The sequence below is a fragment of the Micromesistius poutassou genome (assembly GCF_964030765.1).
Source record: "Micromesistius poutassou genome assembly, chromosome: 22".
In the NCBI taxonomy this organism is placed as follows: Eukaryota; Metazoa; Chordata; class Actinopteri; order Gadiformes; family Gadidae; genus Micromesistius; species Micromesistius poutassou.
The window spans coordinates 9723813-9737072 of NC_140292.1; the positions used below are offsets into that span (position 1 = coordinate 9723813).

At 44.0% G+C, this 13260-nt stretch overlaps 2 protein-coding genes across 2 annotated transcripts; one reads left to right on the forward strand and one right to left on the reverse strand.

Annotated features, from left to right (window-relative positions):
* The first annotated feature begins 92 nt into the window (after positions 1 to 92).
* Positions 93 to 5098, forward strand: snx24 (sorting nexin 24). Its single transcript, XM_084486990.1, has 7 exons — positions 93 to 235; positions 1073 to 1156; positions 1532 to 1636; positions 2244 to 2338; positions 2443 to 2472; positions 2766 to 2830; positions 3213 to 5098. Exons 1-7 carry the CDS (start codon positions 167 to 169, stop codon positions 3281 to 3283), a joined length of 519 nt encoding a protein of 172 aa, XP_084343116.1. The 5' UTR covers positions 93 to 166; the 3' UTR covers positions 3284 to 5098.
* A 293-nt stretch (positions 5099 to 5391) lies between these two features.
* ggcx (gamma-glutamyl carboxylase) lies at positions 5392 to 12917 on the reverse strand. Its single transcript, XM_084486459.1, has 15 exons — positions 12773 to 12917; positions 12365 to 12574; positions 11478 to 11636; positions 11063 to 11228; positions 10878 to 10956; positions 10610 to 10716; positions 10359 to 10522; positions 9589 to 9899; positions 8859 to 8990; positions 8612 to 8763; positions 8322 to 8491; positions 7860 to 7990; positions 7603 to 7750; positions 6958 to 7159; positions 5392 to 6060 (listed from the first exon to the last, which is right to left on the reverse strand). Exons 1-15 carry the CDS (start codon positions 12795 to 12797, stop codon positions 5901 to 5903), a joined length of 2316 nt encoding a protein of 771 aa, XP_084342585.1. The 5' UTR covers positions 12798 to 12917; the 3' UTR covers positions 5392 to 5900.
* Positions 12918 to 13260: the final 343 nt, after the last annotated feature.

The following is a 13260-nucleotide window of genomic DNA, read 5'->3' on the forward strand; positions in this document are numbered from 1 at the left end:
ATACTCCTTACCACTGGGCGGCAGTATGTGTACTGCCGCCCGGATTTAGTGAGTTTGTTTATTTCAGGCGTTTGAGGTGAACTCAGGGAGAGCGCAGTAATCAGTGTAATCATCAGCTGTACATACCAGCAGCATCAGACAGCTAGATCACAACATACTCCTCAAGATGCCCCCCATCAGAGTGTCTATCCCGTCGTTCCGCTCCGAGATCAGCTCCCTGGAGAAGGGATACACGGTAAGAGGTTCTCCAGCCATCCATCGCTCCATTCTTGACCTCTGGTTAAGTTGCGCTAGATCTTATAAACATCACATTATATGACCCATATGGAACATAAGTATGTATATTAAAATAACGGTGGCACAAATATATTAATAATACCTCTGTTCAATAATGGTGTTGTTTTGATCTGTTATACAATCCAGCCTGTGTTTACGAATATTTACCACCTCTAGACAAGAACTGATCTACTGGGAAAATAAACACATTAGTTCATTGCGGAGGTGTAACATTCCTGTAGCCTACATTCTTGTATGTCTTGTATGTTGTAAATGTCTGTAATTTCTTCGTTTGGACACCTAGTGGATCATCACTGTGGGGACATAATTTGCAATATAGTGTACAACTGATGAATGACATAAGAATGTATTGAATATGCAATGAGCTGTCAGTAATAGCCTCGAACAGCAATAAAACATGAATAGTCTGTTTTGAAACAGACTCTTATGTTAGCCCCCATGGGCTAGTCTGTTGATATATCTGATTTAACTTGTATTATGATATGCTCTATCTAGAAGATATGATTCACTTCAGTAGGAAGTTAAAAGACTTGTCACTTGATCCAAATCTGACACATGCAGAAAGACGCTTCCTCTTAATAAATGAGCTGACATAAGCATTACTGACCATGTAACAATCCGGACCATGTAACATTTCTGACCATGTTGTGGACAGTATGTTCCTGCCCAGGCTCTCAGGCCCCTCCAGAAAGACACTCTCTTAAGCCTAATAAGAATATTGTGGATTTCTGTCATTATTACCAACACATAATAATTGTTTTTGTTCCTCTTGTAGGTATTTAAAATCGATGTTTTGATGAATGGCCGGCAGCATGCCATTGAGAAACGCTACAGTGAATTTCACGCCCTTCATAAAATGGTACAGTTGGACGTTTTGGACGTTTTAAACATTTTGTTCAAAACACATATGGTTAGTTACATACAGTACATGTTTGATCGTCCCTAATGAATCCTTTGATAAGACGTAGATTCACACACATTGCATCCACAGTGATGTGCCACCAGATCATGGGTCATAACATCAGTCTTCCTGGGTTACTTCAGTTTTGCATTAGTCACTAATGGATTCAGAGCTTATGTGTTAGGGTTAGATATAGCTTTTTATAAAGAGCATTTGTAAATAGACATTAACAAAAATTATTTGCATGGGTGATTACTGGCGAGTCTTCATGGGTATTTGTACTATTTATTTGTATTTGTAACGGGTCCTGCTGTCTGTCCACCACCGCCACAGCTTAAGAAGAGCATCAAACCGCCGGAGGTGCCTTCTAAACACGTGAGGAACTGGGTTCCTAAGGTTCTGGAGCAGAGGAGACATGGCCTGGAGCTCTATTTACAGGTGAGGCTCACTGGACTGGGCTTTATTTAACCAATACATCAGCCCCAGAGGTCGTGATCATTGACCTATTCCATGTCTTATTATTATTATTATTAATAATAATAATAATAATAATAATAATAATAATAATAATAATAGTATTATTATTATTTAAGTATTATAATTGTATTAGTACTTTTATGTAAGTGCTCCTCAATAATCAGAGGTTAAAATGGTATTGTTTTATAGATATGATAGGGATATTATAACATAAATGGCTGTACAAGTGTACCTTTTATAAGGATAGGTCTTAAAGTGGAATTATGAGTATTACATTCAATTGTACCAGTTAAGATGATATTGTGATGCTAGGCAAATTGTGATGATACTAATGTGATTGGGTTGTAACCCTATAAAGGCCCACTCTCGTATTACTGATAAGACAGTATTGTTGAATGTAGGCCGATAATACAGCGCTATCTTAGCTGTAGCTGAGGGTTGAGGTTGAAATATGTTTATGTGTTATTTCCGCTAACTCACCACTCCTTGGGGAGAACAATACAGTGCTGCCGTCCTTCTGGATTCCATCTACTGTAATTTTCTCCTGTGCCTTTCTTCTGTTCTGCAGACTATAATCATGGAGAACGAAGTTCTTCCAAAGATATTCCTGGATTTCTTAAATATACGGCATTTTCCCTCAGTGCCGAAAACAGAAAGCTGTGGGTGAGTTGGAACCGGTTCTGTGTTCTAAGAGTTCAGAATTTCACAGACTGTCCAGAAGTCCTAACCTCCATCTGAACCATCTGTCTCTCTCTGTCCCTCCTTAGGTCATTTGAAACCGACTCTGATGAACTGAGGTAACCATTTAGATGTTACCGTACACATCTCAGTTATCGTACAAAAGCTTGTACGGTAACTGAAAGACAAGCCGTATAATAATATTATTATCTAGCGTCTTAGCGTATTAGTGTCTCATCCTTCTGCTGAGTTTTTTAAGCCTTAATCTGCGTTTGCTAAGCTGGCATCCACCTACTACACACACGCACCCACCAACGCATACTCACACTCTGAGCCAGCGAGTGGGCAGGTTTTATTTACTTACTGTCTCACTGTCTGTACGTCTCTCTCTCTCTCTGTCCCTCTCTCTCAGTAAACTCACTCACCAGCCAGTCATGCTTTACCTGAGGGACCCCTACCTCTTCCCCACTGCCCACGGTACCGTCTCTTCTCCCTTCTGTTCACAGTTATTACCACAGTCATTATGTACTAGTATGGCTCCCACAAAAGCTCTCCTTCTCAAAACCTGTTGGTTAAAGTTCACACATTTAGTTATTTATTATATATTTTTCTAGTTATTATTTTTCTTTTTACATTTTGTGCGCAGAAAGAACTTATTATTAAAAGATATAGCATTCTACTGTATGCTCTTTGGTCAATTTCTATTCCAGACGGCTGTATGAATGTGTCTTTTTGTTATGGTCAATATTATATAGTGTAAGAAGTATAGTGTAATCCCTTTTGGCTTGTATTCCTTCTGTAATAATAGCTGGTTTATATGATGACTTGTTTTGAAAGAGCCTCTTGTTCTCTGTTGTAGATACGTTTTCCAACGTGGTCAGCGAGGGGGTCATACACGGGGTGTTTTACCCTGACCTGCAGCCCAGGTAGGACCCTGACCCCCTGCGCGGCAGAAGCACCTGTAACTACAAAGGGATTACTACGTTTGTGTGTGTCTGTGTGTGCGTGTGTGCGTGAGATGTGTAAAGACACATGACCCTCATTTATGATCACTTCCATTTAGTGTAACACTAGATAATTCTGCATAAGGGTGTGAAAGAACAAGAACGCAGTGGGGAAACAGTGGCAGGTAGGCCTATACCTCATATACATTTGACCTACTTTATATTTACTAAGGCAGACTCTTTTTATCCTGGAGAAACAAATGACCCTAAGACAACAGCATCTAGTAAAATAGATTATTTATTTATTATTAAATGAATGCATAAAACAATGTGGTCAGGGGATTAGGTTAAACTTCCCGTGCTCTATATTGTTGAGTGACCATCAGGTTTCAACACTAAACCTGGGCTAATTGTCACAAAGACATTTCCCTGAAATGTAAACAAACAAAGCTGTGTATTTTCTAAACCTAACGAGCCTAGATATTATGTCAATGTTTGTACGGTTAAGTTCCATGGACAATGACCACACAAAGCTCCATTAGGAAGCAGAACACAGAAGGTGAAGCTCCATCATGAGGTCACAGTGGTGGGTGCTGATATTGGCAGCACCCATCGTAACGGTCGATCCATTGTTGATCCATCGTGTTGCTTTGTGTTCATTATGAAGAAGGTGATGTAGTAATAACAAGGTGCAGGGACAAAGGGTATAATAATGTATAATAATGTATATTATGATGATATAATAATGTTTATTACGATGGATTAATGTCCTGAAAGGACAACAATGTTTGAAGACAGAAAACCAGCTAGGGTATCTAGTTTTGATATTATTCATCAGAGATGAAATTTAGCACTCAAAACTGTCTTTGCAAAATACCTTCTATGAATCACTGTCTTAATCTATCCATGTAGTGTCTTAAAATAAAAGGGTGTTTTAAATCAAATCAGAAAATATTAACAAAAAAGCATGGCACATGGCTGGCATTAATGGTTCATGTTTAACGCTCTGTTGCAGCCTAGATGTGATCTATCTTCTCCATGCAGGGCTCTGGACATCCCTGTACGGTTTGGGTCATAGTTTAACACTAAAGGCCGCAGCAGTGGACCTGTTGATGCATGCTCGCTCGCTGCGGCCATATTTATTCCACAGGGTTGATGTCAGAACCTCAGCTTGTATGTGGGCATCCTAATAATCTTAAACATTTGTTTTTATAAACAAGGATCATGTGGAGTCTTGCATATTCGGGACAGGATAAAACGTGTACTGTATGAAGGGTTAAACGGAAAATGGTCAGTGTAGACATTGTGTGTTGGTACTGACATGTAACATTGTATACTATGTAACATAGTGTCTGCTTATTTTTTCATGAGAGAGACTATTTCATGAGGATATTTTGCAATTCTTTGTTTAAAATTTCACATTCTTTTTTTTCTTTTTCTGTGCCATTTTGTTTTCATAATCCTGGCCAACATGAAAGCGTGCATATTGTGAATCTCGCATGTTTTTTTCAATAAAAGAATACATTGCACTTATATTAATACTGTAATTTGGTACCTAAGGCATTAACAATATTCCATGAAGTGTATTGATTTTAAAATAGCAGGTAACTCAGTGGCCTGACACCACAGAACAATGATACGAGCGTGTAGATCTATATTTAAAGTGTTATTTATACCGCGTATGTTGTGTGTTCTGACTGTAGGATAATTGTCACTTGTGCCATAATGGATCATATAAATAACACTGTGGATGGTACTGTAGCACTTTAGGATGGGCGATCTGGAAGCTATCAAACTCACACCAATAAAGCTCATTGATTTCACAAGCTCCGCCCTCCTTTCTGATTGGTTGAAATGGAATGAATGCAGAGATGACTTGGCTGACTGTTTCCATACAGACTGTACTTACTAAATATAGGTTCTGTATTTTAAAGTGACTAATCATGCACATTTAGAATCCCTAGAAATGATAATGGACATAGGATGCAATGGAATATCCAAGCTCACCTGAATGTGTTACTCATTTACATGAGTCCATCCATTCGTCATTGTATTGCTTGGACCTTTTAGGAAGTAACCATGATGAGAGGTAGGTATTATAACATCCAACTGATTTATTATTTAAAAAGTACATACAAAACATGATGTCAGTACCAACTTTTATCGTCAAGCATAAAGAAACTGTTCACATTAGTGGATTCTCAAATGCCTCACAGGAGCTCATAGACGTTCCTAAAAAACATCTGTTACATTTCAGATAAGATATGGTTTTGGAGGAAAAAATACCAGGCAAGTAAAGAAGCATAATTTGAATTATATTCTGACTACAGCGTAACTCAAACTGGTCCTTTCATCGTAAACAATTGTAACAAAATACTGTCAAAAAACATCTGATAAAGGCCATATTATATTACAGGTCAATTAAAATACTTAAAATTGCAGAGCAGTTAATGCTCCTGCCATAATAACAGTCCGTTAGAAAGATTATCCACATCCTTTAGTTCACACAATCATTCCTTCCTTGTCACTCGATCCTTCTTCCTTGTCACTCAATCCTTCCTTCCTGGTTTAGCTGGGACTTCTCAGGACCTTATCTATTGGTCCTAAAGCTCTCCATGTCCCGCCTCCTCCTTGAGAGTTCCGTCCTGATTGGCTTCCTGCAGAGGCTCCTTCATGTTGGCGAAGGCCACCTCCCTGGTCAGCTGGTCCACTGGAGGAAGACCGAACGCGAGGTTGCGCAGTGCAATGGCCGTCATCAGGAACCTGAGATATAAAACACAGAACAGTGAATTGTGTGCCAGACACGACGACCAGTCGAGGCTGGGTTGGTCCAGTGGGTGGGTTAGACCATTGGACACTTTAGCTCGTACCCAATAGCTATGGTGGGGGGTTGGACTATCGGCTGAAAGGTTCACGGTTCTGGGCTCAATCTCTTGAATCACCAGTCTACCTTCCTACCTGTTCACTAACGACCTGTTTCTCGATTCAATATGAAGTCTGTTAAATAAAAGACAGCTAAACAAAAAAAATGTTATTACACAGTAGACCCTCTTGAAATCCCCCCCCCCCCCCGGGGATTAATAAAGGGTATCGACCCCCCCTTGTCTCAGCAGGTGGTACTTCCTGTCTGATAGGTGGTACTTCCTGTCTGAGAGGCGGTACTTCCTGTGAGTGACTCACCCTCTTCTCAGCAGGTGGTACTTCCTGTCTGAGAGGCGGTACTTCCTGTGAGTGACTCACCCTCGTCTCAGCAGGTGGTACTTCCTGTCTGAGAGGCGGTACTTCCTGTGAGAGACTCACCCTCTTCTCAGCAGGTGGTACTTCCTGTCTGAGAGGCGGTACTTCCTGTGAGAGACTCACCCTCTTCTCAGCAGGTGGTACTTCCTGTCTGAGAGGCGGTACTTCCTGTGAGAGACTCACCCTCTTCTCAGCAGGTGGTACTTCCTGTCTGAGAGGCGGTACTTCCTGTGAGAGACTCACCCTCTTCTCAGCAGGTGGTACTTCCTGTCTGAGAGGCGGTACTTCCTGTGAGAGACTCACCCTCTTCTCAGCAGGTGGTACTTCCTGTCTGAGAGGCGGTACTTCCTGTGAGAGACTCACCCTCTTCTCAGCAGGTGGTACTTCCTGTCTGAGAGGCGGTACTTCCTGTGAGAGACTCACCCTCTTCTCAGCAGGTAGTACTTCTTGACGGTGAAGCGGTTGAGCCTCTCCATCACGTTGGCCTCCCTGCGTTTCTTCACCTCCTTCATGCGCCGCTGCCGCTTCAGGAACAGCTGGACGACGGGGTCGGTGGCGTTGACCTCTGACCCCGGGTCGTCCGTGGCGACGAGTGGCAGCAGCTCTGGGGGGAGGGGCTCCGTCTCTGTGGGGGGGAGGACAGAGATCAGGGCGTGCACACACGCCTTCTCTCGGCTGGACACTGGAGTATCAAGTGTCCACCTTTTTAGTTCCTTGTTCCTCATTTCTAGCTTCTCCTCCGTATCGTAGTTTCTTCTTATATTCGTTTGTTACATTTATCATATGACCATAAGAAAAATTTAGAAAAATGGCTCAATTAAAATCGGTCGGTTGTATTCAGATACCATTCATTTTGGTGTAAATTTGATTTGACAAATTACAAATTACAAATATCTGCAATACATTTTTTATTCTAAATCCCTTTGTCATTGGATTTATCATATACTCTTTGATAACGGCAATCAGTACATAGCCCAGCCTTTTCAACAGTCACTGTTTAGACTTTAGAGTCTGGAGTCACATGACCTGTCCTATCCGATTCTCTCCCTCCCTCCCTCCCTCCCTCACCCGTGCCGTTGCGGACGCGCTCCTGGATCCCCAGCAGCCTGGTGAAGTTCTGCTGCAGCGCCGCCTCGGTGGTGTTCACGTAGACGTACATGTAGCAGGACGGGCCCTCGGACACCGTGTACACCTTGTGGTAGGCGCCGTGGGGGAGCTGCAGACAGACAGACAGACGTATATTTCAGGTGAAATAAGCTGTCTGCTTGTATGTAAGTGTTTGGGACAGAGAAAAGCGGTGGGTTCTGGAGGTTCCTCTGAGGTACCTTCATCTGCTGGCCCGACTCCAGGGTGTAGTTCTTCTTTTCCTCTAGGATCTCTACGGTGACCTGGCCCTGCAGGACCTGCACGCTGGTGTTGCCCAGGTCTTCACTCACAAAGTTCTCCAGGTGGAGGCCTGCAGGGTGTGGGAAGAACAAGGAACTCTGATTGATGTCGCAAGTTTCCACACTGAAACCGGGAAGGGAAAGATTGAGTTTTTGTCCTAGTTGTCAAAGTGAGTATTTCGTTTTGTTTATCAGTGTCTTTCGAAAAAATTTAAATCACAGCTAAGCCTCTCCATCATCCAATCAGAGAACCAGAGCTTCCTGAAGCCTCCAATCCAGGACCACAGGCAGCTCCCCGACATCACACGTCATCACACGCTGAGCGTGCTACAGATTGTGATGACGTCACACGTCATCGCGAGCTGAACATGGTACAGCTCGTGTCATGACACCGCCACACACCTGGGAAGTCGGCGATGAAGACGATCTCCGTCTGGTTGTCCAGGCTGCTCTCGATCTCCTGGAACTTGGTCCTCCAGGGGGACAGGTCCACCAGCAGGGGCATCAGCCAGGGGTTCGGCCGGAAGGGCGACCAATCGGCTTTCACGATGTCCACGCGCGGGTCAAAGATCCTTCCGGAACACAGAAAAAAATAATAATAACATATACAACCATACAGGATTCATTAAATCATTTCATCCTAACCATGACAGGACTCACCTAGGAGAAAAGACTTTATTTATTTGACATACCTCTGCTGGAAGCGCTCATTGATGGAGACCCAGATGTCGAAGTATATCTCTGGCTCGGTGATGTTGTACCGGGGCAGGTTGGCACTGAGGCAGACGGCGTACTGTTTCAGCATGTCCCCGTGGTCCTTCCAGCGCCGGCTGTGAGTGAACACCTAGCGGATCACATGACGCCGATCATGACACCGCACAGAGGGGAGTCGACCGCTCACGGCGGGTGTGTGTTAGGGCGTGGCGCGGAGTCACTCACCCCGGGGTTGAGGTATCCAACCTCTCCCGTGGTTCCGTCTCTGTACGTGATCTTGACGTGCTGGTGGCTGCGCGAGTGCACCATCATGTCCCAGGAGTAGCCGTACAAGCCGTTGGTCCAGTTGTTGTAGCCCTAAGAACAGGAAGGGCTTTAATCAAACCTGCCGTATTGTATCCATGTAACTGGATTTTTCCTCTGAAATCATAACTCTGAACAAAGGCGATGGCTTGGGGAAAAATGTTAATTCACGTGATTGATTTATTGTAACATCTCTATGCAGTTGTTTTTAACGTGTACAACTTGATTTATTCTATAAGCGGTGCTGTGGAGACCTGGTCGTGGTTGATGACTAAGCCAGACCTGCTACTGTTTGCTCTCGTGGTTCACTGACCATGTTGACCCTGGTTGAGCAACTATATGTGGTGGATTACAGAAGGGCTTTCCCTTTATGGAAGGTTAAACAAGCACTGTAACAAAATGATTCACATAATGTTCCACAAGTCCTGGGCTTAACTTCAAGAATAAATCACATTGATGAAAGAGGAGTACTGTACATCACACTCACGGTAACTACTACTGTTACCGTTTAACTGTGTGAATTTAGAAACATGTCAATAAGCAGCAGTAAGAATAACTACAGACAGGAACAGCAGGACATCAACACCCTAACAGCTAGTAGCCTATCCTGCCTGAATAAAAAGAAACCAAACCCTTAGAGTGGCAGATTTACCTTTGTGATAAAGTGGGAGTAAGGCAGGAAGAACTGTTCCATCACATAGATAAAGGCAAAGACGGTGGCCAGCTTGTGTCTGAACCTGGGCTGGGAGACTTTGGGCGTGGTGGGGGAGGACGGGGTCTTGGGGGCCTTCTTGCCGCCCTTCTGGACCTCTGGATAAACGCACGAGCTGCTGGGCTGGGGCCCCGGGGCCGTGATGGGCAGTATGACCCCCAGGGGCGCCGGGAAGCGGGCGAAGAATCTCCGGGGCCAGTCGGGATAGCAGAAGAGAGGGCTGGTGGCCAGCATGGTATAGGCAAACATACCTGTGGAGAGGTCAGGGTTCAGTGGTACAAAAGGGGGACATTGATTTTAGCAGCAAACTAATGGTTCATTTTGATTAGATATGACATGACATGATATGTGACATACTGTGATGACAAATATGATCACATTACTTTAGGGCTGCAATGAATTAATATTTTGATCGATTATTCTATTATAATTTTGATTGATTCTTCTGTAAACTTCCAAATGAGACAAAAGAGGCTGAATGCTTTCAGCTTTCTTATGGAATATTCACATGTGATATGGATGTTGAATATGCCCTACAGGTCTTAAAGTAAACATGAGTATTGACTATCAATTAAAAGAAAGCTTTAAGAGACAAGCTGAAATTCCTCAGTATAATCAACGAATGGGAACAGCAGTGATCAACTGAACCAACCGAAGGACACTAATCACCAGCCCATGAACTGACCCGTGAGACCTTCTTACGGACTCACCGATGCTGAAGAGCTGAGAGTTCATGCAGTGGAAGTAGGAGACGAAGACGATGCCGAACGGCCGCGTGGCGTCGAAGAACAGGAGGTAGCCCGCCGTCAGGTCGAGGACCAGGCCTCCGCCGTGCACCACCAGCAGACTGACCTGATCCACCGACAGGAGCATCCTGAGTAGGAGGGACATCGCACGGCCGGTGAGATATGAGGGGCCTCATAGGAGCGGGAGACGTCAAGCGTGTGAACAATATACGCACTGGAAGGGCTCGAACAGCCAGTGATGCGCCAGATAGGACATGGAGTATCCCTCCACCCAGTCGGCGTCCAACTTCTTAATGCCAGCGATGAAATACACAATAAATATCTGCAAGGAATTAGAAACATTTATAACCATTAGTGAAACTGAATCGAGCCACTGTGGACCGCCGATTTGTGTGATGAAGACTACTACTACAACACTAGTTTTACAAATATTAATTCAAAGCCATTCACTAATTAAAAATGCAAAGCATGAACGGCTCAGACCTGTATTCTCAGGAGGGTGTAGTTCCAGAGTGGGACGTCAGCATTCCTCTTCATGGGTTTCATCAAACCATCAAGTGACCTACAAAGAATTATAGAAAAATAGTTTCAACAAATATAGCAACGAAATGCGAATGGATGAACAAATAGAGAATAGATCTTTATCAATGTATATAATAGATATTTACCAATATCTATTGGCATCCATAAGTGTGAGTTGAAATCCGATGAGGCCGTATAGGTAGGAGTGGTTGTTCCAGGCGGTTTTGTCCAGAAAGAAGACGTACCAGTACGTGGAGATGAACATGAGGCAGGACAGCCGGTAGAAAAGACCCAGCATGATCCCAACAGAACCTTACAGAGAGAAGCACAGGAGAACAATGTTAAAACACAAGACCCACAAGCTCAAAAAGAAACATTGAATTACTATTTGATAGATCGATATATCAGCTGATTAGTCAGCACAGACGCGTGCTTTCGAGATGCTCCAATCTTAAGCGTATTTGTGCAAAGAAAACACCACCATGAGGATCAGAGGTCAGAGCCGTTCTCGTTCCCCTCTCTCTGGGTTCAGACAGAAACACAGCCCTACGGTGAACCCACCCAACAACATGACCACGTAGACCAGGTACATCCAGTCCATGGGCAGCGGCTCCAAGGAGCTGAAGAGGGGGAAGCGGCAGATGGGGGCCCCGTCCAGGTACTTGTAGTCCAGGTGACTGAGGCCCCTCTCCTGGGTGATGTCGATGGCCATCAGCATCCCTGAGGGGAAGACATGTGGAGCTTCAGCATGGTGGCTCCGCCCACAATGCACCAGTGACAACAGAGACCACAATGCCATCGCCCTGTAGAGATTAAGGTTGCGTTCCAATCGGAGGTCCTAATGCCACAGGGGCCAATTTGTGTTCCCTGGTCATTTACTAAATGTCAGAAATGCACATTAAATCGCAAACAGGACGAAGCCTTGTATTTTCGAAGCAAGCCGTTCAATTTTGTCCTTTTCTGGTATAGGTTGGTCCTAAAATGTATTTAAGGTAAATAATACACTGTAACGACAAAGCAAAAACAGATGGGAGAAGATGGGAGGAACATTCCAGAAGGACCACCCTCTCTACCACTTACAGTAGTTAAAGAGCAGGAAGCCCTAATAATAGACACAAGCCATCCTGAAGAGAGTCCAGTGGGCGCCCTTCAGCAACTAAAAGACTGACTAGGAAAAACAGTATTCTCTCGTCTGATGAAAGACGAAGACCTTTGGGCTTGAATTCTGGCCAGTACAAATCCATAGTGACGCATGGTCTAGGCAGTAAGTACAGTGGGACCTTTGATGAAATAAGTAGTCTGAATGTACCTAAATGACCCAAGTCCAAAGCCCAGACATCAACAGATGGAAATATCTATGCAATACGCTCATCGTTATATCTGATTTGGTTACGAAAAGCTTTTATTGCCAGTTCTGCCAGTACGGGACACTCAAACTAGAAGCTTACCAAACATGCAACGGAAAATGCCCAACGCTGCAGGGTCGGTGGGGCGGTTCAGGAGGCACACGATGCGGTGCCAGGAAGAGAAGTCCTCCTTCTCAAACCCAAATATACGTTTCATTCTTCCTTCTGATGTCTTGACGGCCTGTGCGGTCGTATCCTCCACCTGGTCGTCTTCATTTCCAGACCCGGAGGTTTGGTCTGCAGACCGCACACCTACACAACAACACCAAGGTAACACTGGGCTGTGACATACTTTGCAATACAGGTCAGATATCTGCACGTTCCTCAGTCGATATAATCTTACTTTTGGAGTTACAAAGTCATTCATGCATAGTATTAAATGGCAATAACAAAACAAAACAGTTTGCTGCTCACACAACAACACAACAAGCCATTGCTCATAATAACTACCTGCGCCCTCGCCCCTGGCCGCCATAACTGATGTTTTTGTGAACACGCTGGAGGATTTTATCTGGATTTCAGGACAGGGAATTCACTACCCGCTTCCCCTGGACCAGGTAGTGCTCCAGGCTGGGTTAGTGGGGAACCTACGTGTCACAGTGAACGAACACACACGGGACAGTCAACAGGATCGCAGCAGGGGACAGCTTCTCTCCTATTGGTTGGTTCCTCCAATCACCACGCCCTCTTAAAGGGCTATAAAGGCGTAGTCTTCCGCCGGAGCCAGGGAAAGTGATTCTGTATTTTAGCTGTGATTTATTTAATGTTGTGTTTTTTCAATGGAGTCTGAAAAATGATTTATTACCAGGCGTGGTGTGTGAATATCGGTTTGAATGATAGTAATTTAACTAATTTAAATAAACAATTTTCGTCAAATCTAAAAAAATATCCCCACAATTAAAGCAACGTGTGAACTGGATATACAAATATCGCTCATG